Source organism: Natrix helvetica (genome assembly GCF_964273705.1).
Source record: "Natrix helvetica genome assembly, chromosome: 2".
In the NCBI taxonomy this organism is placed as follows: domain Eukaryota; kingdom Metazoa; phylum Chordata; class Lepidosauria; order Squamata; family Natricidae; genus Natrix; species Natrix helvetica.
The window spans coordinates 104,890,317-104,915,447 of NC_138552.1; the positions used below are offsets into that span (position 1 = coordinate 104,890,317).

The 25,131-nt window shown below is 41.1% G+C and overlaps 1 protein-coding gene across 1 annotated transcript; it reads left to right on the top strand.

Moving 5' to 3' along the window:
* Window positions 1–460: 460 nt before the first annotated feature.
* Window positions 461–23,145, top strand: POLR1E (RNA polymerase I subunit E). Its single transcript, XM_081945079.1, has 12 exons — window positions 461–625; window positions 923–1,026; window positions 2,185–2,261; window positions 3,324–3,409; window positions 4,604–4,659; window positions 6,785–6,929; window positions 9,640–9,747; window positions 12,616–12,712; window positions 14,152–14,285; window positions 16,463–16,544; window positions 17,814–17,945; window positions 20,880–23,145. The coding sequence occupies exons 1-12, from the start codon at window positions 562–564 to the stop codon at window positions 21,025–21,027; spliced, it is 1,233 nt and encodes a 410-aa protein (XP_081801205.1). The 5' UTR covers window positions 461–561; the 3' UTR covers window positions 21,028–23,145.
* The last annotated feature ends 1,986 nt before the right edge of the window (window positions 23,146–25,131 follow it).

Sequence of the window (25,131 nt, forward strand, 5' to 3'; positions counted from 1 at the left end):
AGTTCTAAGCAAGCCCTTAAATCCGAAACACTGGTCACGGGGGGAAAATCGAAGTGTCCCAGGAAATAAAATATCATGTTCTTTGACTTAAGGAAATAGCCGAAGAAAGAATGACTGTTACACAGCTTACTCCGCAAAACTAAAAAGAGTGGAAAATGAACTCGCAGCAGTTTCCTACAATTCTTCCTTGGATTATGTAAATCAAGCCGCGTTTCTACAAAGGAGGAGATTCTAATTAGAGAAAGAAACGTGGTAGAAGGAGGCAATGGGACAAGTCATCTGGTGGCCAAGAAAACTCCAGGGACGTGCTGCTGAAATTACTAGCAATCAAATTCAACCATAACTTTGTTTTTCTGCTTTCCAGGAGCAACTGGAACACTCCTCCCCGGCTGCTCAGATCCTCTTCCTCGTCTGTAGGTGGCGAGCGAGGCTTAATTGAAAGGGGCAAGTGGCCAGGAAAGGAGGTGTGGCCAGGAAAGGAGGTGTGGCTAGGCCTTGGAGCTGATCCCGCCTCTTCCGGGGATCTGGTAGCTGCGGCAGCAGTAGTGGCGTGTTTCTTCCATGGCGGGGGAGGTTGAGTGGATTTACCGGGGAGATCCCCAGGAAGGGCAGAGCGCTCCGCTAGGTGAGACTCCCCGTGGAGAAGAGGCATCTGTCGCATTGTTGTTGTGACTCCTTCAGGGCTCTTGTTCTGTTCAGCTTTATTATACTTTGCGTTTGCACTGCCGGGCGTCCTGCAGGAGAGGCAGCGTGGGCAGCGTGATGGGGATGATACGAGAGGCTAGGAAAAAAGTTTCCGATTCCTCGAACTGAGTGGTCAGAGGCACTAAGGAGGAACGGGAGGCGGGGTGGGCTCTTGATCAAGTGCAATGAACGTACAGGTCGTCCTCGAGTTTTTCATTTTCTTGCTGTTCAATTTCAGTTCAATTTACAAATGGGAAACTGAAGAATCCTGAAAATATGATTTTCACTTTGTACAGAAACAAAGACATCAGTAATCCCAGAAAGAAGAATTATACAATTGTGGTAAATACAAACTTGTTCCATGCTTTTGTGTTCATTTAAGTATGTTGATCTGTTACATTTATGGCATGATTGCTGAATAGAGGTGTGCCCCCTTTATGAAACTTAAAGCTTCATCATCAGGCAGTGGAATGATTCCTGTCTCTTGAAGTTCATATTTCCAATTTCCATCATTCCAATTTCCATTTAAGGTGTCTGCTTTGTGAGGAATTAATGCCACACAAATGAAGGTTTATCTTTTATAAATCCCAGGAATGGAAGATCTTTTCAAATTGCTTCTTGTCATTCTACTACAGTATAAAGCCAAGTCTATGGTCTGAGAATTTTAGCTGCTTCAGCACATACATTTAAGAAACTGTACAACTGGAACCATGAAAAGTACATACATGTTTGAGATATATTAAATAAGAACTGTTCATGTGCATGTATTTTCACTGCTTAGGAGTTTTGGTATAATTTGTTGGCCATATAAGGGTTAGTTGCATATGTGAGTATTAAGTCAGAAAATTGTTCTTAGCATGTACACGCATATTAAATAAGTTAATGGAAGAAATAAACCATTAGCCTCAATTTACCATCTTGCAGTAATGAAGTTATAATTGCTGTTATCAAATTCTCACTTTTGAATTCAATACCTCTGGTAGCTTTTTGTGGAAATTGCATTTGTTTTCAAATGTAATTTACAGAATTAAAATGTAATAATGTCTGCCTAAAACATACAGTGTCAAAAGCCAGTTGATATATAAAATTTTAGTATACAATATACAATACAAAAAAATGACAGCAAAATAAAAAGCTTAGAGATTTGTAATTGCCTAGACCTGGGGTCAAAAGCAATTAATAAAATATAGACAAGGAAAAGAATTCTCTATTTGCATTGCTTTCAGGATATAATTTTTATTTTAAAAAATGGGCAGTTTTTAATGAGTATAATCAGTAAAACCAACTTATATAGCTGGGCTTAGTAAACATTTAACTGGGAAAAGAGGGAAATATTAGAGGAGACTATAGAACTGCTTACTTGTCATTCATTTATGTATCGTTGCAATAAATTCATACCTGGGATGTCTTAGGATAAAGTGGGAAAACCTTTTGGAAAATGCCTTCACCTAGAAAACTGGCATCCATAGCTTATTGCTTTTTTTTTTTGCTTCCATTCAGAATGCAGAAACAGACCGGCTGTCTTACGTAGGAAATAACTTTGGTGCAGGAGCCCTAAAATGCAATAATCTTTGCAGGTACAATTAATGTGTCTGTATCTCTAAAACACATGAATGTTTCAAATATTTATTTATTTTATTTATATATAAATATGTACAAATATATTTGCTTTCTTTAGCAAGTGAGAATTAGCCAAGCATTAATAGCTTCAGAGTAACAATTTGACTTCCTCCCAGTGTTATAATATGATATTTGTGATTCAAAGTGATAAATAAGACAGTCTGTTTTGAAGATTGATTGGACTTGAAGTGTCCCATTTCAATGTACGTCTGAAAATATATTACAGTGAGGCTTGTATTTGTTCAGAATAGAACAAATACCATATTTTTCGGAGTATAAGTGCACCTTCCCCCCCCCCAAAAAAAAAGAGCGTGAAAATGCTGCAAATGACCAGACTCTCTCCAAATGACCAGACTCTCTCTCAGCCCTACAAAGGAAGCAGTGAAGAAAAGTACTTCCAAAATCTTGCCAAGAAATTTGAATGGACTTGTCCCGACAGTTGTCAAGGATGACTCAAAGGCATCTCCCCCTCCCCACCCTCTTGAATTTACAAAGAGTTTGTAGTGCAAATGACAAATCTAGGAAGAGTTGAATAATATTTGGTTCTAATGGAGCTACAGTAGTGAAGTTGATTTAGTAAACTGGGGGAAAGGAGAGCTAAATTGCTATCCAGTTCAGCCTTCAAGTAATCTTAGAGATTTCATAATAATTTTAAAGTACTATTTTACATTTTTTTTAAAGTAACATGGAAGGGAAGAGAAGGGACGGAAGTAAATGCAAATGAATTTATTTCTTATTGCTAAAGTGGCAACATTTGATGTGCTACATCCAATATTTTGCAAACCGAGCCTAATTTGTAATTTTCTGTCTTTGTCCCTTCTACGTCTTTGTCTTCTCCCCATATTTACATGGGCAATCCTCTATTATACTTTTAAGAGATATAAAGAGAGTTGTAATGGGGTTTTTAAAGAAACCATTCTATTGGGAAATGCTATTTCTGACACTTCTGAAGCCAAACTAGCCATTCTAAATGCTTCTAAAATGAAAGGTAAACTACTCAACACCATCTCTTCCATTAGATATTTTGTCGGTGTTTTAGATGAACCGTCTGGGAAAATGGAGGTCTACAATGCAGAATTGTTCAACTTGCAGCCATTAATTTCAGGTAGGTAAAGCACGGTTTCTTTTTTTCTAATTTTAATTGTTGGCGAGCTTACCTGGAGTCAGAAAATGATTTTTTTTTCTTTATTTACTTATTTCTCCCCCTTTAATTTTTGCATAAATAACTTAAGACAGTTCACAAACCAGTGCACTTCTTGATGGTGCCCCTTTTTTATACACAGCCATCAAACAATCAATAAAAGTCATTTACTGTTTTATATTGGTTTTTTCCTATGCAGGACCTGGGAAATATTTTCCTTTATTGATTCACATAGAGCGGGGATGTCAAACTCAATTTCATTGAGGGCCACATCAGGGCTGTGGTTGGCCTCGGTCAGGGTCGGTGGGTGGGTGTGGCCGACTGGGAGGGTGTGGCGAGCTTGATGCCACTCCCCAAACTGCTGGCATGCTTCCTCTTTGTATTGGGTAGACCGGGCTGAAGCCATGCTAGCCCAATGTTATCTCTTTGCATTGGGTAGACCGGACTGAAGCCATGCTGGCCCCTTACATTTTCCAGGCCGGCCCCACAGGCTGGATTCAACCACATCACGGGCCGGCCCCAGCCCGCAGGCCTTGAGTTTGACACCCCTGACATAGTGCTTACTATCATGAATATTTAATAAGAATATTAGTACATCAGTGCTAAACCTGTTGTAGATTTTCAGAATCCAAATGGGATTAAGTGGTCGACTGTACCAAATACTCCCAATCTATAGAAAGCAAACCACAGAGTAGGAAAACTTCAGTTCAAGTTTTCCTAGTATGCTAGTTTTCTATTGAAAGGAATATTTAACATTTTAAAACTTTAATTCCCAAATTGCGTTCAGAAATAGTAACTTCCTGGAAGAATGTCCTGCATGTTTTTTTTTTTCTTTTTCTGAATTTGTTCCTATCTTCTAGTCAGGATTTGAGAATTACCTAGCTTGATAAACATTTGTGCTTCTAATAACATTTGTGACTCTGAAAAGATGCTATCAGATTTATCTGCCATGCACTAACTCAGCTCATTCTACCAAGCATATATAAATAATCCTCGATCAGAAGAATTTAAAAGAACATGTTGATAATAGATAGCTAATACATCATCTTTCCAAGAATGTTTTAATACTGTTTGATTGGCATGATGGATGAATGGATTGACCGGGAGTCTTGATGAGTCTGACTTATACTTTATTTCTTCTGTTGTTGTTCTTAACAGATGATGTAGCAGATAATGACCTGTCAGAATATTTGGCCAAATCCTATAGAGAGAAGGTATGTCAAGCAACTAAGATACTATGATTGGAAAATTTATTTTGATAAATTTGCTGTATTTAAAAGCCTTTTGATTTATTTATTTTCTATTTAAATGCTAATAGCATTCGAGTAAATTTTCAGCCGTATTATTTTAAAAAATGACCTTATTCTGGACTATTTCTCCTTGTAGTTTCTCTTTGCTAGAACTTTGGCCCACTTGCCATTCTTAATTTCAGTGTTTCAGGGATAACAGTTTCAGTCCAGCCTAATTCAAAAATGGAAACTTGAACACAGTCTTTAAATTCTATTGATATTTCATCTCCCCTCATTAGTCATTTATAGTTTGAGTGTTTAAATCAATGCTGAGGTCATTCCATTTGATTCATTCCCTTAAATAAGACATTTAGTTAATGGGACACCATTGCTCAATCTTGGAGCATAGCCTTTCTATACAGGTGCTGCTCATTTAACTGCCACTTGTTCATTGACTGTTCAAACTTATGACAGTAGTGGTAATTGCAACTGGTCATCTTACCTGTAGCTGGCACAGCATTCTCATGTGATCAGGATTTGTGACCTTTCCTGCCAGATTCCCACAAGCAAAGTTAATGGGAAGCCATCAGGAATTCAGAAGTGATGGTTACATGAATGCGTCACTTAACAACAGGAACTGGGATAGCTGGAACTGTGGTTGCTAAGCAGTGCAGTCACGATTTTTCAGCTTACAACCTTGTCTCTTAACAGTGGCGCTTCTGATTCCAATTAGCATTGTTAAGTGAGAACTATCTGCCCCCAATCACCTCCGCGTCCCCCATTTTGGCCCATTCCAGGCAGCAATGGCAGCACACAGAGGCTGAAAATGGGACGTGGAGAGGCCGAAAATGGGGTGCGTGGAGGCGACAGGCAGCAATGGGTGGCAGCGATTCCTGCAGCTTGGAACAGCTGATTGGCAGTATTCCAGGAGGCCAATCCAATCGCGAATCAGCTGCTTGTGCTAAATCAGGTTGTGCTGAAGCTGACCAGGCTGTTTGCTGCAAGGAGGCAAATTGCTGGGAGGCAGAGGCAGATTTTTTTTTCATGTTTTCCTTCCCAAAAACTATGGTCCGGAGCATCTTATAGTGCAAAAAAATACGGTATTATTATTATTATTATTATTATTATTATTATTATTATTATTATTATTATTAATTTATTCGATTTATAAGTCGCTCCCTCTCCACGAAGGGACCCGGGGCGGCGTACAATTAGATATACAAGCATATGACACGGAGGAGGAATATACATAAAACATTTTTACAATTCATAAATAAAATAGCCATAAAGTTAAAAGCAGTCACAATAAAATTAAAACAATTAAAATACCCTAAAATTTAAAATTTATCATTTAAAATTGCCAGGGGGATTAGAGAATATAGTTCTAGTTTAAGCCAGGCCGGCTAGTCGGAACAGGTGGGTCTTGAGTTTCTTGCGGAAGGAGCGGAGATCGGTAGTTGTCCTAATGTCGGGGGGGGGAGGTCATTCCAGAGGGCTGGGCCCATCACAGAGAAGGCCCTACTCCTGGGCGCCGCCCTCTGGCACTGCTTAGTGGACGGCACCCGGAGGAGTCCCTCTCTGTGTTGGCACTTTGAATTATTGACATTGTATTTTTCTCCTGGGTTTTTTGGTGACCAAATCGTTAATAATAACAATGCAAATGGTAACGGTAGTAATAAAATGATAATGATAATGGTAAAAGAAAAAATGAGATCACCCCACTGGAAAATAGGATCTTATCCCCAAAATGAAACCTTTCTAGGATATTGGGCTGTAATTAAATAATAATACATTCTATAATTTCTGTTAAATTTCTGTTATCTATAAAATGACTGTTAAAAAGAGCTTTTAAAAAGCTACTGAATTTAAAAGATAATCAATTACTTAGAAGACAACTGATGTGTTCTGTTTTCTTTCCCACAAAATGAACTTTGGAGGTGGGTTTGGAGTATTGTTCTTCTAGACTGTCTTGTTATGTGCAGAAAAGGATTCAACATAGTTAGTACTTTGTGTTCTTACTAGCTACCTGAAAACTGAATTTCACCTGCAAGAGAGTCCAGTAGGAGTAGCACTTTATGGCTTATATATCAATCTCTTGGTAATTTTACAGGTAGATCTCTGCATTGAAGCCTTTGGAACCAACAAGCAGAGAAAAGCCTTGAATTCTCGGAGAATGAATGAAGTCAGAAAGGAGGTATTAAATAAAGCAGTGATTAAAGCTGCAGAAGATGTCATAGAGACAAAAGGTGTTGCTGGTAGGTATAAGAGTCATGAAATAAAGAATTGGAGCTGTAAGCCAATCTAAGATCTCTCTTTTTAATGTAATGAAGAAATGTATTGCTGGTTATGTAATTTATTTGAGCATAATCTTAAAGTGACAACATTGCATGCTAATGAGTCTCATCCGTCTAAAATAATTATTAAATGTAGAAAGGGTCTCTGTCCTGTCATTTACCTTCATATGATTCCCATCTGTGCAGCCCACAAATATTTTTTTCCATTATTTGAACCAATGTGGCTCCTTTCTAAATGTTTAAAAGATTCTTTATATTGCTTGACCATTTCAGATATTTGCTACTATTGTTTTAATTTTTTGTTAAATGGGTCAGTTCAGCTGATAAGGAGGAGAGCCTGTGGCTTAGTGGCTAATACAACTGCCTAATATGTAATACAGCCCTGGTTCGAATCCCAGTAAGGGTATAGGCTAGCTGATGAGAGCTAAATACAGCCCTGGTTCAAATCGCAGTAAGGGTATGGCTAGCTGATGAGAGCTAAATAGCTTGAAATAGATCTATACTAGTCTCCCTTTATTTATTTATCAGCACAAATACAACACAAATATAAAAAGGCAACATTAAAAATAAAAATATGGTTTTCTGGATGGTCTTCTGTAATGAGCCGAAGGACAGAAAGGGGGAGTAGTGAGCTCCCTCCCATATTTGGGCATACCAGGGGTTGTAACACACATACATACATACATGTATGTATGTATGTATGTATGTATCCTTCGGCTCATTACATATACATACATATATACATAAATACATACATACATACATACAGGACGTGCGGTGAGGTTTATGACTGGTGAGGCACTGACACAGTGCTGGGTTTCAAATATTTTTAGACTTGTGGACTTCAACTCCCAGAATTCCACAGCCAGGCATGCTCAGTTTCAATTTAAAGCGACAGCATTTGTTTTTCTCCTTTGCTCCTTCTTTCTTTTTCTTTTTCTTCTCCTTCCCCTCCTTCCTCCCTCTCTCCCTTCCTCCCCCTCTCTCAAACACACACACACACACACACATACAGAAGTTGGATTGGACTATCTCTCCTACCCCTTCCCTCTCTCACTCACTCTCAAACAAACCCCCCCACACACAAAAGTTGGATTGGATATCTTTTCCAGTGGCTTGAAAGCAGCTCCTCTGCCACCACCCCCCATTCCCCTGCTGCCTTTCCCAAACACCTCCACCATTGCAAATGCAGCCTGCTGTCTGGGTGGGAAATGCCTGGAACACAATAAAGCCCACCCACCACCTCCTGCTGGCAGGCTGGGGTGAGAGGAGAGGCAGAGAAGCCGGAGGGGAGCCGAGCTGAGCCTTCCAAAAGAAAGAGGCTGGGGGGAAGTGTGTGTACTACAGCATGGCTCTTTGCCTGGCTTCCTGCCTCCTCCTGTGGTCTCCTCAGTGCTCGCTTGTGCTCTCCCTCCCCAAGTGTAGTTTGATTGCAGGTGGAGCCATGTTGCCTTTTCAAACTTGTAATCAGTGAAGCTGGGCTAGATTTTTATATAGTTTTATCCAGCTGTGTGTGTGTGAGAGAGAAATGAATGGGGACCTGGGGAGGAAGTCACTACACTTGGGGAGGGAGAGCACCAATGAGGTTAAGCAGAGTCATCCACGGTGAGGCAGCAACTAGCTCAGCTTTTTTCTTTTACTTTTTTTTTTTCATGATGAGAGTGGTGAGGCTGTGCCTCACCTGCCTCACCTGACTGCATGTCACTGCATACATGCATACATGCATGCATGCCTGCATGCCTGCATGCATACATACATACATCATGCATGCATGCATACATGCATGCATGCATACATGCATGCATACATACATACATACATCATACATACATACATACATACATAGACAGTATATATATATAGTAATGAGTAATGAGCCGAAGGACAGAAAGGGGGAGTAGTGAGCTCCCTCCCATATTTGGGCATTCCAGGGGTTGTAACACAAATACATATATATACTGCAGGTTAGATTTTCCCTCATTGTGCCTCAAATTCTGGTATCCTACAACGCCCCTGCAACTACCACATATTTTCAAAGATAAATACTTACAATAAAATCCTTTGTATCTTCAGTTTATAAGTGGCTGAATTGCATATCTTTATTTAACTTTCTTCTGTGCTTTTCCAAACTGGGATGTTTCTCTATGTGTTAGATTATAGCTCTCATTTTAGAGTCCTCCAACCAACATTGGTGATTAGCTAACAAAGCATAGAAATTGATAATATGCAGGTATTGTACCCCTTACTGTCATTTTGGAATTTTCATTCCAGAAAAATTATACCTGACATTCTCTCTTTCACTCTTTAGGAGAACCCCAAATTCTTTCCCCTTTCTGAAAAGCATTTGCACAGTTTTATTTACTTATAATTTTTATTTACATCCTTTCTTCCAACTAATATGTTGCCAATATTCTTAGGTGGTGTTCAGTAAGCATCTTGTACATTCATGTTATTTCATATTATTTTACTTTACCTTTGTTTCAGTTCTTTAATTGGAATAGTTTGCTCTAAACTGTTTTCCGAATGTAAGGCAGTCTAAAAATGGTGGGAACTATCTTCCAACACATACAAAGAAAGTTGAGAAAGACTCGAATGATTGGGGCATTAACTTTTTTCAAATAAACATCCTGTTAAATAAATAAAATATTTCCTTTTTTACTTGTTTTCAAAGCATTAGTTCATGATGCAGCAGAAGATGAGAAAACTGATGTCTCCTTGGTTCTTCCTCCCTGCCATGAAGATGCTAAAAATCCAGAGGATGTCTACAAATTTGAAGATAGTATCCTTTATGAGCAGAATGAAGTTTGAGAGAATGGACCTTAACATGACTATTAAAGAAAGAGTATGCCCCACATTGTTGAAGAACACATGGAAGAGAGAGAGCATGAGTTCTATTGTGAATATGTTGTATCTAAAGAGTATCTAAAAACCATTGGAGCAGCAGTTAGGGAAAGGAAACAATTGCCAAAAATTGTTACCTTACTCATAAATGCTTTTGGAAAATCTCATCCTATACAAGAAAGGGAGAGATAATTTTATCATAGTCACAAAGCAGAGTTGGACAAGAAAGGTGATGTTTTCTTCACTTCCCCAAAAATCTGACCTGATAGTATTCTCCTATATTTGCTACATCACTGATACATTCATTCTAAAACCTTCTCTACTGAATGTATGTTATCATCTTAAATCTTGCTGAGATACTAAGAACAAGTTGAGCAGTCTTCCCTAACCAGTGGTGGGATTCAACCGGTGTATCAGCTGGTTTGCTGAGCACGCGCTTTACGCATGTGTAGTGGCTTTGAAAACAGCTCAGAAACTTAACTTCTACTGCAGCCCCGATGAGTGAAACAGCTGAGGTGCGGCAATCCACTCTGCCATGCCTATCAGCTGGGCTTCAAACAAAGGAATTATAGGTCAGTATAGCGCAGGGGTGAGCGGGCGGACCCACTTGATTGTTGGAGCGAACTGGTTCACTCTCAGCTGATCGTTGGAGCTACCGGTTTGCCCGAACTACTCCGAACCGGCTGAATCCCACCCCTGTTCCTAACCCTATAACTTCAGATATAGAAAAAGGATAGGAAAGAAGAGAGGAGAGAGAAGAGAAGAGAATTCTTTATTGGCCAAGTGTGATCAGACACACAAGGAATTTGTCTCTGATTCATAAGCTCACAATGTATATATAAACAGCAAGTAATAGGTCATCATGGGTCATAATCATAGTTACAATCATTAATCATAAGTTACAAACAATTGATAAATCATAAGAAACCAAAAGGAGAAGACAGGAAAGATGAGAAAAGATGAGAAATGAGAGTGCTGTGGGAATCGAGTGTTCAGCAGACTGGTGCCACTGTGATTTGTTTGTTATTACAACTCAGTGAGAACTCTGGAAGTTGTATGCCCAACAAATTTGGAGGATTCCAAGCTGGAGGAGGTCAGTAAAACATTTGTGCAGTTCAGATCATTTAGTTCCTTTCCTTTTGATTTAAGTAGATCAAAGAAGGGTAGAACAAGAAGCAATGGGTGGAAACTAATCAAGGAGAGAAGCAACTTAGAACTGAGGAGAAACTTCCTGACAGTTAGAACAATCAATCAGTGGAACAGCTTGCCTGCAGAAGTTGTGAATGCCCCAACACTGGAAGTCTTTAAGAAGATGTTGGATAGCCATCTGTCTGAAACGGTATAGGGTTTCCGGCCTAGGCAGGGGGTTGGACTAGAAGACCTCCAAGGTCCCTTCCAACTCCACTATTGTATTGTATTGTATAAAGCTCTGCTGTGCTATGGAAGAAAATACGTTTTAATTAATCCAGCAGAAAGCGCTCTGATGCAGATTAATGTAACAAAGGGAAGTGTGCAATCTCAACACAGGTAAGACGCAGCTTATGATCGATCATTTAGCAGATTTTTGAAGTTATGATGGACCCCCAAAAGGTACCTACAATGTGATTGCAAAGGTCTAATGGCTGCAAACATATACTCTGCAGTCACATGATTGCATATTGGGCGCTTAGAAACCAGCTCACCTTTACAGCCATTTGCATGTCACATGGCTGCCTTTTTTTTGGCTGGTTTCTGGCATTTACTTCCTGTTTTATGCCCTTTGGATAAAATATATATTTTCCTAACAGCTGTATTTACTTGACGGTGGTGTTTGCTTAACATCTGCCACAAGTCATAAAATTAAGTGCGGTCATTAACAATTGCAATGACTTACAACTCTGGATTCAGTTATGTTCGGTCATCAGTTGTGGACTATTCAAATAGTGGGGTTCCCCCCCTTTTAATCAGAAGCTGTTTGTTCTTTTATCCTTAAGAGCATCCAGCCTCAATCCTCTAGTACAGTGATGGCGAACCTTTTTTGGCTTGTGTGCCAAAAGCGAGGGGAGCACAGGGGGTCGTGTGCAGGTGTGCCACACCCATAATGCTATGCACGTGACCCCAGTGTGCATGCATGCACGGCCAGCGCTCCCTCCCCCATTTTTTGCATGCTTTTTCGCCCTCCCCAGGCTCCAGAGGCTTTAATAGGAGTCGGGGGAGGGTGAAAACAGCCTCCCTCCCACCTCCCCGGAGGCCATCCAGAGACTTCAGGAGCTTCCTGGAAGCCTCCGGAGCGTGAAAAACCGCCCTGTGGGCAAAGCGGAGCAGACTTCTGGTTTGCTCGTAGGGCCAGTTTTAGCCCTCTGGAGACTTCAGTAAGCTTCCCAGAAGACTCCGGACGGCAAAAAACGACCCTATGAGCAAACCGGAAGTGACTTCTAGTTTGCCCATAGGGCCATTTTTCATCCTCCAGAGCCTTCAGGGGGCTTCCCTGAAGGCTCCAGAGGGCTAAAACTGCCCCTACGAGCAAACCGGGAGTTCGTTCCCAAACTTCCGGTTTGCCCGTAAGGCCAGTTTTTCAAGGAAGCCTCTGGAGGGCGAAAAATGGCCTCCAAAGAAGGCTGAAGTTGGCTGGCCAGCGCGTGCATGTGCACTGGCCAGCTGAATGGGCAACCCCTCAGGTGCCCTGACAAATGACTCTGTATGCCACCTGTGGCACGTTTGCCATGGGTTCGCCATCATGGCTCTAGTGTGTAAACCTCTGCTTTATATTGAGGTTGCCTTGATGAGTAAGAAATATTTGTCTAAAACATCCTAAACGTATCTCCAGTCATTTCACCTGCTGAATATGAGGCACTTCAGGCTCCAGCTGCAGTTTTCATGAATATAACCGCAGCTGACATTCTCAAGATGACTGAAGAGAAAAGGTAAAGACCTCCTTAATACAATTCAGGCAAAGTATTATTAATATAGCCTACATGATTTAAAACACAACTAGTTAGCGGTTCATTTTGTAAAGACTGAACCAAAGACTGAAATACCAAGTGATGGGTGAAACTTCACATGTGAATAGCCATTAGAATCTAAAGCAGATCCTCTGTTGCTTTTTGCCTTGAGGTGCTTTGCACCTCCTAATGAAGGCTCTCAAAATGGCATATTTATCTTTTGTTTTGTGGAATTAATGTAAGAAATGTTTCTAAGGTCTTCCACTTTGACAATGTGTCTGCCCCGAGTTAAAAGAAAATGCGCAGGAAAACACTTCTCTAAGGTTCTACTGATTTTATTCTTGTGGTATCATATATCAACTGAAATTCAGTATATGCACATCTATCCTTTCTAGGCAGGTTGTTTTTAGGAAAGAAGTTGCCCGTATCCAAAATAAGAGCATTTGTCCACTTAGCTCAGTATTATCCACTCTCTGAATGGAAAGAATTCTCCACAATTTCAGATGGACCTCTTTCCAGCCAGCCTTTCCTATACAGGTAGTCCTCAACTTACAACATTTTATTTGGTGATCGTTCAAAGTTACAACAGTACGGGAAAAAGTGACTTATGGCCATTTTTCACACTTAGGACCCTTGCAGCATCCCTATGGTCACGTGATTTATATTCGGGTGCTTGATAGCTGTCTCGCCTTTATGACGGTTGCAATGTCCTGGGGTCACATCGCCTTTTGCAACCTTCCGACAAGCAAAATCAATGGGAGAAGCCAGTTTCACTTAGCAACCAGGTTATTAATTTAACAACTGCAGTGACTCAGTTAACAAATGTGACAAGAAAAAGTCATAAAATGGGGTGAAACTCACTTAACAGATTTCTCACTTAGCAACATAAATTTTGGGCTTAATTGTGGTCGTAAGTCGAGGACTACCTATAGATGCCAGAGACCGAGTATGTGTCCTACTGTATACAAAACAAATCAAACATTTCTCAGCTATCGCTCCCCACCTTTTAAATTTTTTTTGAGGGAGGGGAAACATGCCTTTATGTAGGTGTGTGGGTGGGGTGTACACTTGAAAGTGTATAAAAGAAGGAATTATGTGAAAAAGAAGGTTATGTCTGAGCTGCAAAGAGAAGAAAACGAAAAAGAGGAAGAACATACATCTAATGTTACAATACTTCTAAACCCAGAAACACAGGTTTAGGATCCACCTGTTTAAATCTGAGCAAAATCTACACTGAAGCAGATAATGCATAGTAGATTGTGCTGTTTTCCGTTGAAAGGGAGATGGTTTCTGTTAATATGAACTTGATTGCTTTCAATCCACAGAGAATTTTGTGAAATTAACAGCAGCTGAAAGTGCAGCTCTTGCTATTTTCTAACTGCTTTTCAAAATATAAGATAAATCTTTTATGTCTTCCTTAGCTATTGTTCCTTTGTCTTGGACGAACTTAAATCCATGCCTTTGGATGAGAAGAGTTACGATCACAAAGCACGTTGCCTCTGGTTTTTTGACTGTCTTGTCAAGCTGACCTCACAAAAGGTTGTTAAAAAGAAACGTAAGGATCTTTTTCCTCTCTGATACCAAGTATATTTTTTATTATTTATTTGACTTATATACTGCATGTCCTCCAGGAGCTCAGTTATACATACCGTGTTTCCCTGAAAATACGACAGGGTCTTATTTTCTTTTGCCCCACGAAATATGGCCTTGGGCTTATTATCAGGGAGGGCTTATTGTTTTGGGGTTGCTGGGCGGCTGCTCCCTTGCGAGCGGACTCCCGAAGAGCCAGGCACAGCGTCAGGGGTGAAGCAGCCATGAGGTAACCACATTCACGAGCAGTCGCCCGGCAAATCCCCTCTCCAGCCGGGCAGAGCGCCATTCACTGACCTAGAGGGTATCACTAAGGCGCCAAGGCACGTGGCGTTCTGCCCGCCCCCCAGTTCCCATGGCTTGGCACATTCGGGATACCCCCTAGGTCAGTGCATGGAGCTCTGCCCAGCTGGAGAGGGGGGTTGTGTGAGCGCCTGTTCCGCCCCCAGCCTCACCAAGCCTTTGCGCAGCTCTCTCAGGGCACTGCCGCCACGCTCCGAGAATAACTTCCAAACTCCAAAACTTGGCTGCCGAGCCTTCCAGCATCGGCCACTCTAGGAGTGCTCTCTATGGTGGGCCGGCTACCGGACAGAGTCTTCCAGCAGCCGGCCCACCATAGAGAGCACTCCTAGAGCGGCCAATGCTGGAAGGCTCGGCAGACGAGTTTTGGAGTTTGGAAGTTATGCTCAGAGCATGGCGGCGGCGGTGCCCTGGGAGAGCTGTGCAAGGGCTTGGTGAGGCTGGGGGTGGAACAGGTGCTTACGCAACCCCCCTCCAGCCGGGCAGAGCTCCATGCACTGACCTAGAGGATATCCTGAATGTGCCAAGCCGCAGAAGTGCCAAGCTGCGGGGGAGGGCAGAGCGCCACGTGGCTTGGCGCCTTAGTGATATCCCCTAGGTCAGTGAATGGTGCTCTGCCCAGCTGGAAAGGGGATTTGCTGGGCGGCTGCTCGTGAGCATGGTCACCTCATGGCTGCTTCGCCCCTGAGGCTGTGCCCGGTTCTTCAGGAGCCCGCTCGCAACGCAGCAGCCGCCCAGCAACTTCCCAACGGCACTCCCCAACCTAGTGGTATCCCGAAGGCGGCAAGCAATGTGAGCGCTTCCCCCCCCCCGGCTCTCGTGGCTTGGTGCCTTCGGGATACCGCTAGGTTGGGGAGTGGCGTTCTGCCTGGTCAGAGGGGGGGGGTGCCCAGGGGGTTTATTTTCGGGGGTGGGCTTATAAAATGTGGCAAGGCGTTAATTTCGGGACAGGTCGTATTTTTGGGAAACATGGTAGTGTTCTTCCTGTTTCTCTCTACAACAAATTTGTGAGGTAGAATGGACAGAGAGGAATTGCCCCAAAATCAGCCATTAGTCTTCCCTAGCTGAAGAGGATTTGAACCAGGATTTCCCAGTCCTAGTCCAAAACCTTAACTACTGTACCACCTTGGCTCTCATTACGGAAGAGTGCCTAATCCTTAAATTAAATGAGAAAAGGGAAGTGCTCAGGTGGTTATTTTTGCCTTCCATGTGTACTGAAGTCCGATTCCTAGAAATTTCAGTTAGCTGGAAATGGTGGCCAGATCACCTCAGGCACTCCAAATGGAAAAAGACTAATGTAATTTGATTTGTATAATTTTCAGGCAGTTTAATACATCTTCTAGGTGTATTAAAACACATCTGCAACCTTGGCAATTAAACACATCTCCAACCTTGGTAACTTTTAATCCTGGCGGACTTCAACTCCCAGAATCCCCCAGCCATCTTTGGATTCTGGGAGTTGAAGTCCTCCAACCTTAAAGTTGCCAAGGTTGGAGACCCCTGTTTTAGATTTCTTTAAAATGTATTGGTAGTGCATCCTTTAATTGTGAAGAGGGCAATGGATTGTGTTCTCTTCCCCCTCTTGATTCTATTGAACTCCATTCTGCTCTTCTGCAATCATACCAACGTGCTATAATCTCAGCTATGTTTGGTAATTTGTTGTTTTTAAAATGAAATTTGATATTAATATTTTGCATTCTGTATGTTTTCTGTGTCCAGAATTCGCTTTGTTTACAATATCTCGACTTTGTAGAATGCAGACTCCTCTGGTCATTCTGATTCTTATTTAGATTGGAGATTAGGAGGATTTTAGAACATTAACTTTTTTTATTTCCATTGTAGATGCCATGGGCCCCACTTGTCCAGACATCATCAGCAACAAGCTTGTGAAAACTTTCACAGCACTGTCTTATGGCAATGGCAGGTAAAAAAAACCCAGCCCTTTGATCTCAAGGCTAGTAAAATGTATAAATAGGAATAGATTGGTTTATTATTCTTTGGAGATTTATTAAATCATACAGCATTGTCTAAAAGGGGATCAGAAGTAGCATATAAAAAATTCTTGAAATCAATAGAAAGCAGATGTGTTTCTTTATTTCAAATATATTTCATACAGGAGGATCATGCCAAGAAACTGCTCAGAAATCCTTTGTAGTTGCAATTAACTGAAACGTACAGATGTTTGTTCTTAAAAAAAGAGAATATAAGGAAACCATGAGAATAAAAAACAATTTATATAATATTTTGCTATTTTTCTTTTTTTTTTGTCTAATGCGTTTTTAATAATCCTCTGGAAGGGAGACCTTTTAACATTAAAGCACTATATTAGGGAACATTATTCAGGAGTACCATCTCCCAGCTCTGTGCCTTGTCAAAGTTCAGGATTAAGATTATGTCTGCTTTTACTAAGCAATTTCCTCTCCCATCTTAAGAAAAAAAAGATTGTATAAAATGATAAGCAATAAATGTCTTATTCCCTTTCAAGCTGCCTTATTGTTGTTGACAAAAATAGTTTTGTGCTGTTTTAAATTGGGCTTTTCTGGGTGTATTGTTAAAGGGTTGTGGAATGTGTAAATGATCATTGTTAGGCATGAAGATTTTGTGCAGAACTTTAAAGCTCCGTTCTGTAACTATTGGAAATCTTCTTGGTACCCAGTTTGGTGAAGAGGTTAAAGGCACCAGGCTACAAATGAGGAGATCATGTGGCTCTGGTCATGCCTTGGACATAAAAGTAGCTGAGTGACTTTGGGCCAGTCACTCTCTTTCAGCTTTAAGATGTAAGCAATAGCAAACCACTTCCCAGATGTAGCCAAGGAAACTGCAGGGACTGACTGGAACAGCCGTTTTCTAAGCGTCAACACTGATTTGAAGGAACATGCTGTATATTTTGTATGAGTCCCATTTTACATTTTACTTGTCCATGCAAAGTCCACATCTATAGGTAATCCACTCATAGATTGCAATTAAGGAATAATAATATGAAGTGAAGGATCTAAAACAGAGATGCTTACATTATACAGACTGTTGAATTTGTATTCTGCTGGGGCAAAATACTGTGTGGAATATAGGAAACTCTCGACTTTTTATTTTGCTGCTTTGTAGGAGGATGTGGAAAGAATATGTAGCAGCAAGGTTGCATAGTTTTCGTCTCATGGTTTTCTTATCCTTTTTTTCCTCTCGTTTTGTATTTCAGGATACAAAATCTAATTTCAGCTTCAATGAAAGTTAAGATAACAGCATATGCGTTAGCCCTGGCATTGCATATTAACCGTTTTCAAACGAATCTGACGGTCTTGCAGCGAGATCTGAAACTACGTGAAAACAAGTATGATTAACATCACGATTGTATTTTTTTTAATCTATTCTCTTACTAATGGGCTAAGAACTTCAGGGACTCCACTGGCTTTTGAGGTGTGCCTAGGCTCTCCGGTTATTTTGGAACTAGCCTTCCAAATGTTCTAGACTATAATGCCTATATCTTCCATTCAATAGGTTTTGCAGTTATTTGGCTACGGATTATAGGGGTTGTAATTAACATTCCTAGGAATCTGTCTAACATTTCTCTCTTAAAAGGGACCCCCCCCCCCCCCCAATCCTTAGGAACAGTGAGAAAATGATTTTTTTTTCAAGAACACCCTGATGATTAAGTTCAACAAATGCAAGTCTAAAATATTTCCTTGGTCTTGTATACATTGTTTCTGGAACACCAGAGTAGACAGATTACAAGGCTAAGAATAGGAGAGGCCAAAACAGCTGGTTCATTTCAGTATCTTCCATGGGGCAGATTAAGTGTGATTATAAATTGAACTAGAGGAGACAAACAAGGGCTATGCAGGACAGATGGCAGGTATGGATCCTAACTAAGGTATCCTTTAGTACAAATTCTGTTTTCTCCTATGTGAGGGGGTAACATTCATTCCTGGAAGAAAAATAAAATAATACTCTGATGCTGTGTATATCCCACCTCATATAACTGTTAGAAAGTAATCCTTGGGAGTTCTTGACTGAAACACATTTTACTTTAGCAAGATCAGTATGCTACGTTTTTCCTATGAGCCAATATTGCATGGTAGGAAAAGGGGACCCTTACTTCTGATGCTGGATAACCAGCCTGTCTCAGCTGGTTATCCAGCATCAGCACCCAAAGTCTCAGTAATGAAGTATCCATTGAAGCCTCCCTTTAAAGCAGTAGTTCTCATGTTATGGTGACCCTCAACCATAAAATTGGTATCTCGGTTCCTAAGATCATCGAAAATATGTGTTTTCCGATTGTCTTAGGTGACCCCTGTGAAAGGGTCGTTCGACCCCCAAAGGGGTCCCGACCCACAGGTTGAGAACCACTGCTTTAAAGCCACATCAAATCCCAGATCATATCTTTAACATCAACAAAGCACATAAATTGCTAGGAAAGATAATCAAGAATGCTAATTGGTAATATGTGCCTATAGAGATAATTAAAGAGGGCTGCTATTGGTTTCACACATTAAGTTCCAATTAAGATGACTTATTGCTCATGCCTGGAGTTTACACAAGAATCTAGTCAATTAACAACCAACACTAAATTAGCACTAAATTGAGAGTCAAGGGGAATCGAAAGGGGCTGGACCTAAGACCTTTATGTGAGTGTGATGACTCGACTGATCTTTCTCTTGACTCCATCCCTCCCTACAACTGCTGAATGCATGAAGATTACATTCCTATCGCCATATTGCCATACAGGTAGTCTTTGTTTAGTGACCGCCTTGTTTAAGGACCATTTGCAGTTGCAGTGCAGTCACTTTACAGCCAATCATTGCATTTACAGCTTTTGGGCGGTTGTTAAGCAAAGGAAAGCTGATGTAACGTCATTAGTTGCTGTTTCACTTGGCGACTGCTTTGCCTAATGACTGAGTTGCTGGTTCCAGTTGTGGTCACTAAACGAAGTCTGCCTATACCTTTTCACATCTTGACAGACCGAACTCCCTTGCCAATAACTTCCCCTCACATTTGACTGCATCCTCTTTTACGCTCATCCCTTTTAGTGTTTGTAATAGAGTGAAATGGCCTTTATGACCTGCTAGTTGGTTATTGATTTGGCCGTCATAAAGTAAATGCTTCCAATAAGCTCCTTGGCAGAGTGCAAAGAGGAAGTACTCTTGAGGCTATAAAGTATGCTGAAAACTGACTGAGAATGTTGTTCAAGGGAGATTGAGTGAGAGGGTGAAGAATATAAATCCTAGATGTAGTTGAACAGGCTAAAGTCCTGATTTGGGATATGAAAAGTGTGGTCAGTGACTGACTGCAGTTGTGACATATTTACCCTCTATCAGCAATTTCAGTTCAGCCAGACTTAGTCTGCCATCTCTTAGGTGACGGGAAAAGTGCCATGTTGCTTGGCCTATCCATTCAGGTAGTCCTTGACCATTCAAAATTCCCATGTCTGGGGGTAGTTACTACCCAGATTTGAAGTTCCAACAGTTGGGCCCAACCTGTATTCACATGACTGCACTTCAGGTGCATAGCAACCAGGGTGTATTTGCAGCCATTTGCAGTGGCCACATTTTATGACAGTTTTGCCCCAAGACAGCATTTGCTTCTGGTTTTACCACCTCATAGGAAAACACTGAATGACCACTGCAAAAAAATAATAATTGTAAAATCAGATCAGTCAACCCACTTTATGACCAACCCATGTTACGCTCCTTCATGGTCATGAGGACTACCTGTATTTCATGCAAGAACTCAATGGTGAATTATGGGGGAATGATGTAATTCTGTCCAGTGCAAAAACAAAAATAAGATGCTGGGTGGTATTTTTTTTTTACTGCATTAAAGGAATGCAGGGCATTTGTTTTCCATTTTTCAGAAATGTTTTGGGTAGAATGTCGTTGCTTCTGGCAGTCTTCTCCAATAATCTCCAGCTGTGTTGAACTACAACTGCCATCAGATGAGGTTTACCATCCAATTCATCAGGAAGCCTCTGGTTAGAAAGCCTGGCTTGAGGCTTGGCTTTTCTTCAAACGTGATATGTTCTTGATTCAATCAGCATGTTGCCTTGCTTTGTGGAAAGAAGTTTGCTGGCATCAGCAAAAACCCCAATTCTTTAGCCCAAAGAGTTTAGAATGTAAGTTATGGCTGTAATCTGACAGCCAAAGGAGGGAAAGGAACAGGAAAAAGCCAAAGTCACGAACTGTGAAGAGAAGATTGCTACAACAAGAAAGAAGACGACACTCTTTGAGCAGAACAGTCTTTATAACTGACATTTTCTCTCTTAATGCAGAATACTTGACATTGCCAAGGCGATGAGACTGAAGATCAGCAAAAGCAAAAACCTCTCTGGATTTGAAGAACACAAATTAGGGACCTTATGCTTGCCTTTACCTGCACAGAAGATACCCGCACGCAACCGGAAACGCAAATTAACTTAAGAATGTTTTTTTCCTCTAGGACTTAAAACAAACTGGACAAATTATGGATCATCTGAACAGAGCTACCATTTTGTTGTCCTGAAAGGAATGGAGAGATTTGTACTTGTAGTTTATACATTTTTGTTTCTTGAGGTAGTTTAGCAGAGATCTGCACTTTTACTGAAGTGCTATTTTGTCATTTGTGATATTTGAACATTTGGCATCTTGGTTCAAAACAGCCATATAAGGAATAGTTTCCTCCATGCATGTAAAATAGTTAAAATGTGAGCGTGGCTGAATATGTGCAATATTTAACATTAATGTTAAATATTTTAATGTTTAAAATGTTCCTTATGTTTTTGGTAATACTAAACATTTTTTTAAAAAAAATCTGTGCTTACTCATTTTCATTTAATTATGTATTTTGTTGTAACATTCCCAACTATTTGTTCTACAGCTCTTGGGTTAATTTCTAGGCTCTTTTCAGCTTTTTATCTTACCGTATTTTTTAAAATAGAAATGCAGTTGTAGATTCAACTGTTTCTTTAAAGCAGTGTATAGTTTGAACAAGGTGAATGATCTAAAATCACACATTTTACCTGTGATCAGTACATGGAAAGCAGGTGGTTGCTATAAAGGAGAGCGATGATACACTATTCTTCTCCAATCAGGTCACCTATAAACATATTGGGCCTCGTGTCATAATCTCAAGCCAACACAACTGAATAAATGTCAATATAGCAATCCAGACTTATTTATTAAGACTGCTTGGTTTTTAAGACTGGAGAGCTATCATCTGTCTCTTTGGTCCTTCCCACACTGTACCTTACATTCCTTTTCCCTAATGCCCAGAGTCTGTTGTCAAAATTCTTACAAGGTGAACCATGTTTTATAAACAGACAAGCAACAATTATATGGACACATTATATTTGGTTAACATTGGTCTATTATTAACCTTCGTGCAGCTTAAACTTTCTATGGTGGGCTGGAGTTATAAATAGTACTAGTAAGGCCAGGTTCATATAAACTGAATTTTGGAGGCATATGCAGTATCTGAGTTCTTCCCTGGCTCCCATCTCTCTCACACACCAACAACTTGTAGAACATTTAAGAATTTCTCTTCATTGTGCAGTTAATTGAAGACACAGAAACCCTTTGCCTCTTGTTGCCTTCCATAATGTATCAGGAAAAAATAAATCAGCAAAATCTCTGCATTTAAAATAAAATATTTTTTTTTATTTTGTACTACACATATTTCCCTTTATAAAACTTTTCAAAGAATAGTTTGAATTTCTTTTAACAAGATATATGTTAAACAAAATGTACCAGATTATCATCCAGCCCAGTTATAAGCTTAAACGTATTAGTGGTCAATTCCAGTTAAGCTACAATGCTTTAAGAAGTGGTCTATGGCTCGAATGCACTTTATTGCTGACAGTGCAGTCTCATGTCTGTTTGGAAGTGAGATTATAGCAGAGTTTACTACAAGATGTCTGGTATAAAACTGAAGTTTAAAAGTCAAAGAACTGAGGCAATTAAGTTAGCGGCATCTAAGTTTTAATAAGACATTCAATTGATTGTTTACAGTGGACTGAGAACCGTCAATGACTTGTCTATAATTGTAATTCATGAGGGAGTACATTGTAATGGGAATATTAATATTGAATTCATAATTGTGTTGGTAGTTAGAAAAGCTGTGTCTATTAAGTAAAACGTTTCTGATCCTGAACAGTAGGCGCTAGTTCATTCTCTCCTTACTTAAGAAGTCTTAAGAGAACTGGAAAACAGGCTTCAGAGAGAAGGCCCAACTGGCAGTTTTCCCCACTTCCCACTCAAGGAAATGCTTTTTCCACCTGATAAAACTGGATCCAGCCCTGTAAAAATACTTCTGGCTTGCTTATTTTGCTGGCTTGCAGCTTAAGCCAATGCATATTTATTCCAAAATGGAATAGTTAACAATTGGACTTTCCTACGTGTGCATAGGATTTCAGACCGAGCTGCAAAGAATTTCTACAAAACCATGCTATTTGTAGATCACACCTTTTTAAAATGCTTTCTTTTTTACAATTATCCATACATTATGAAAATAACAGAACCATAAGTCCATGCGCAGATGACATTCTCTTTTCTCTCTTATTATTAAAAGAAGCACTCTCTTAGTGCTCCTTTTTGAAAGCAACCTGTTTTTACTGTTTTCTAGGAAATAATGAGCAACTGTAAAATTGTAAATACACATAAAAAAGGAGAAACTAAGTAGTACAAAGGCTCCTTTGTCCAGGTTCAGCCTCTGGCATCTTCAACTTAAAAGGAATGAAGTAATCCAAGATCCTACCCAAGCTGCTATGACTGGAGTGAACAGGTCTGAGATTTCTATATTTGGTGCAGGGCAAGATTCTATGTCCCATTCAAACACACAGGCATTTATAAATATGTGTAATTATGGTCTGCTGGTTATCTCAAGAGCACTGTTCCATGTTCTGACAGTAGACGTAAGATGTAACTGAATAAACCAAAGCGCTATTGTCTCCTAATCAAGTGCTCATGACCATTCTTCTACCAGAGATCAATTACAGCTTACCAACCGAGATCTAGTGAGATTTATTTCCATGCTAAAAATGCAGCATAGTGGTAGCACACTACAGTAGACTTGTCTAGGCTTCAGATCAACAGAGACCCTCACAGTCGCCTCTGAAAACAAAGTCAATAGGGTTCTCCTGTGCGCTGCTTGGGGAATTCAAGCATGTGTTAACTTTGTCCATTAGCCTAGAGACTGAGTTACGTAACTGTTGACCACGCCTCCTCTGACTGGATGGTTCAGTTTTTTTTAACTCAGTCCAACCTAAAGAGACCTAAAACAATTTGCTCTAGGACTAATAGACAAATTAACCCATTCTTCAGGATTTCTCAGGAATTAATTGATTGCTGTTTTAAAACAGTGAAGTGCGATTCCGTGTCTGTCTGTCTGTTTCGGGAGGGCGGCAGTTCGCTGTCAGCCCGCGTCCATTCGACACGTCTAGCAGTTTTCCTAAGGCTCTAGTGGCCAGGGAAAATTCTCACCGTGGAAGGCTCGTTGAAGCCTGACTCACCCTCCCGTGCGCTTGAGAGTAGGTTCGCCTCTCTCCGTTCGCTGTTGCCCGCAACTGAGTCGGTTCGCCGCTCTCGCGCCGCTCAGGGAGGGCGCGACCCGCTAACACTAGCATGGCCCGTCCTCGGCAGTTTCGCCACTTTGCGCTGCCACGCCGCTGTTATTGATGCCTTACTGCCGCTGGAGAGGTGCCGTGCTTCAGTATTGCGGAGGAATCTAGCGAGCGGCGGCCATTAGGACTGCTGAGTTGAATTTTGCGCTGCCTCAAGGCGGTCACCATTTTGGAGCCATTGAGTTGCGTGCTGATGGATGGCCGGAAAGGGCATATCTCGCGTTTCGCGCCTGAATCGCAACAGTCTTTTTTGCTGGTTCTTCTGTTGGCATACGCAGTAGCTCGAGTCAGCAGCCAGAGACAGCTTCGCTATTCGTAGCAGCCCATTTCTCCATATTTGACCGTGAGGTTGAGCCTTTCAATTCATCCCCTTTATATAATGGTGGATCATCCCATCTCCGGGGTCAGTGCTGGGGCTTCCAATCCTCCCCCCCATCGCTACGGAGGCCAGCGCTAGGCTGGGCAGGGTCACCACCAGGGCCTCTAGCCAGAGAGCTCGTGCCTCCTCTGCAGCGCCGGATAAGACTGCTAAGTGCAGGGACAAGTCCACCAAATCCACCATGGCCGCAAGTAGGTTGCTTCCCACGCTGGTCGCACAAGGCTCTTCCCCCGTTTCTTCTCTTGGCTTGACTGGGACCCACGGTTGGTCTCCTGATCTTCCCTTAACTCAAGGGGTAGCATCTGAGGAGGGGGAATTGGAGGCCCAATCTCCCCCCACCCTCTCTGAAGCCAGTCCAGCCTTGGCCCAAGCGCATCCACGTGCAAGGCCCACAGCTACCTTTACACCTATGGCTGCAGGCCTCAGACCTGAGGAAGGACCTGAGTTAGGACCTGAGCTTCACCAGATGATCTCGGCTGCCATATCACAGGGCGTTGATGCAGAATTGCATCGCAGGGTCCAATTATTCAGGCCAACAGCCTTGGCCAG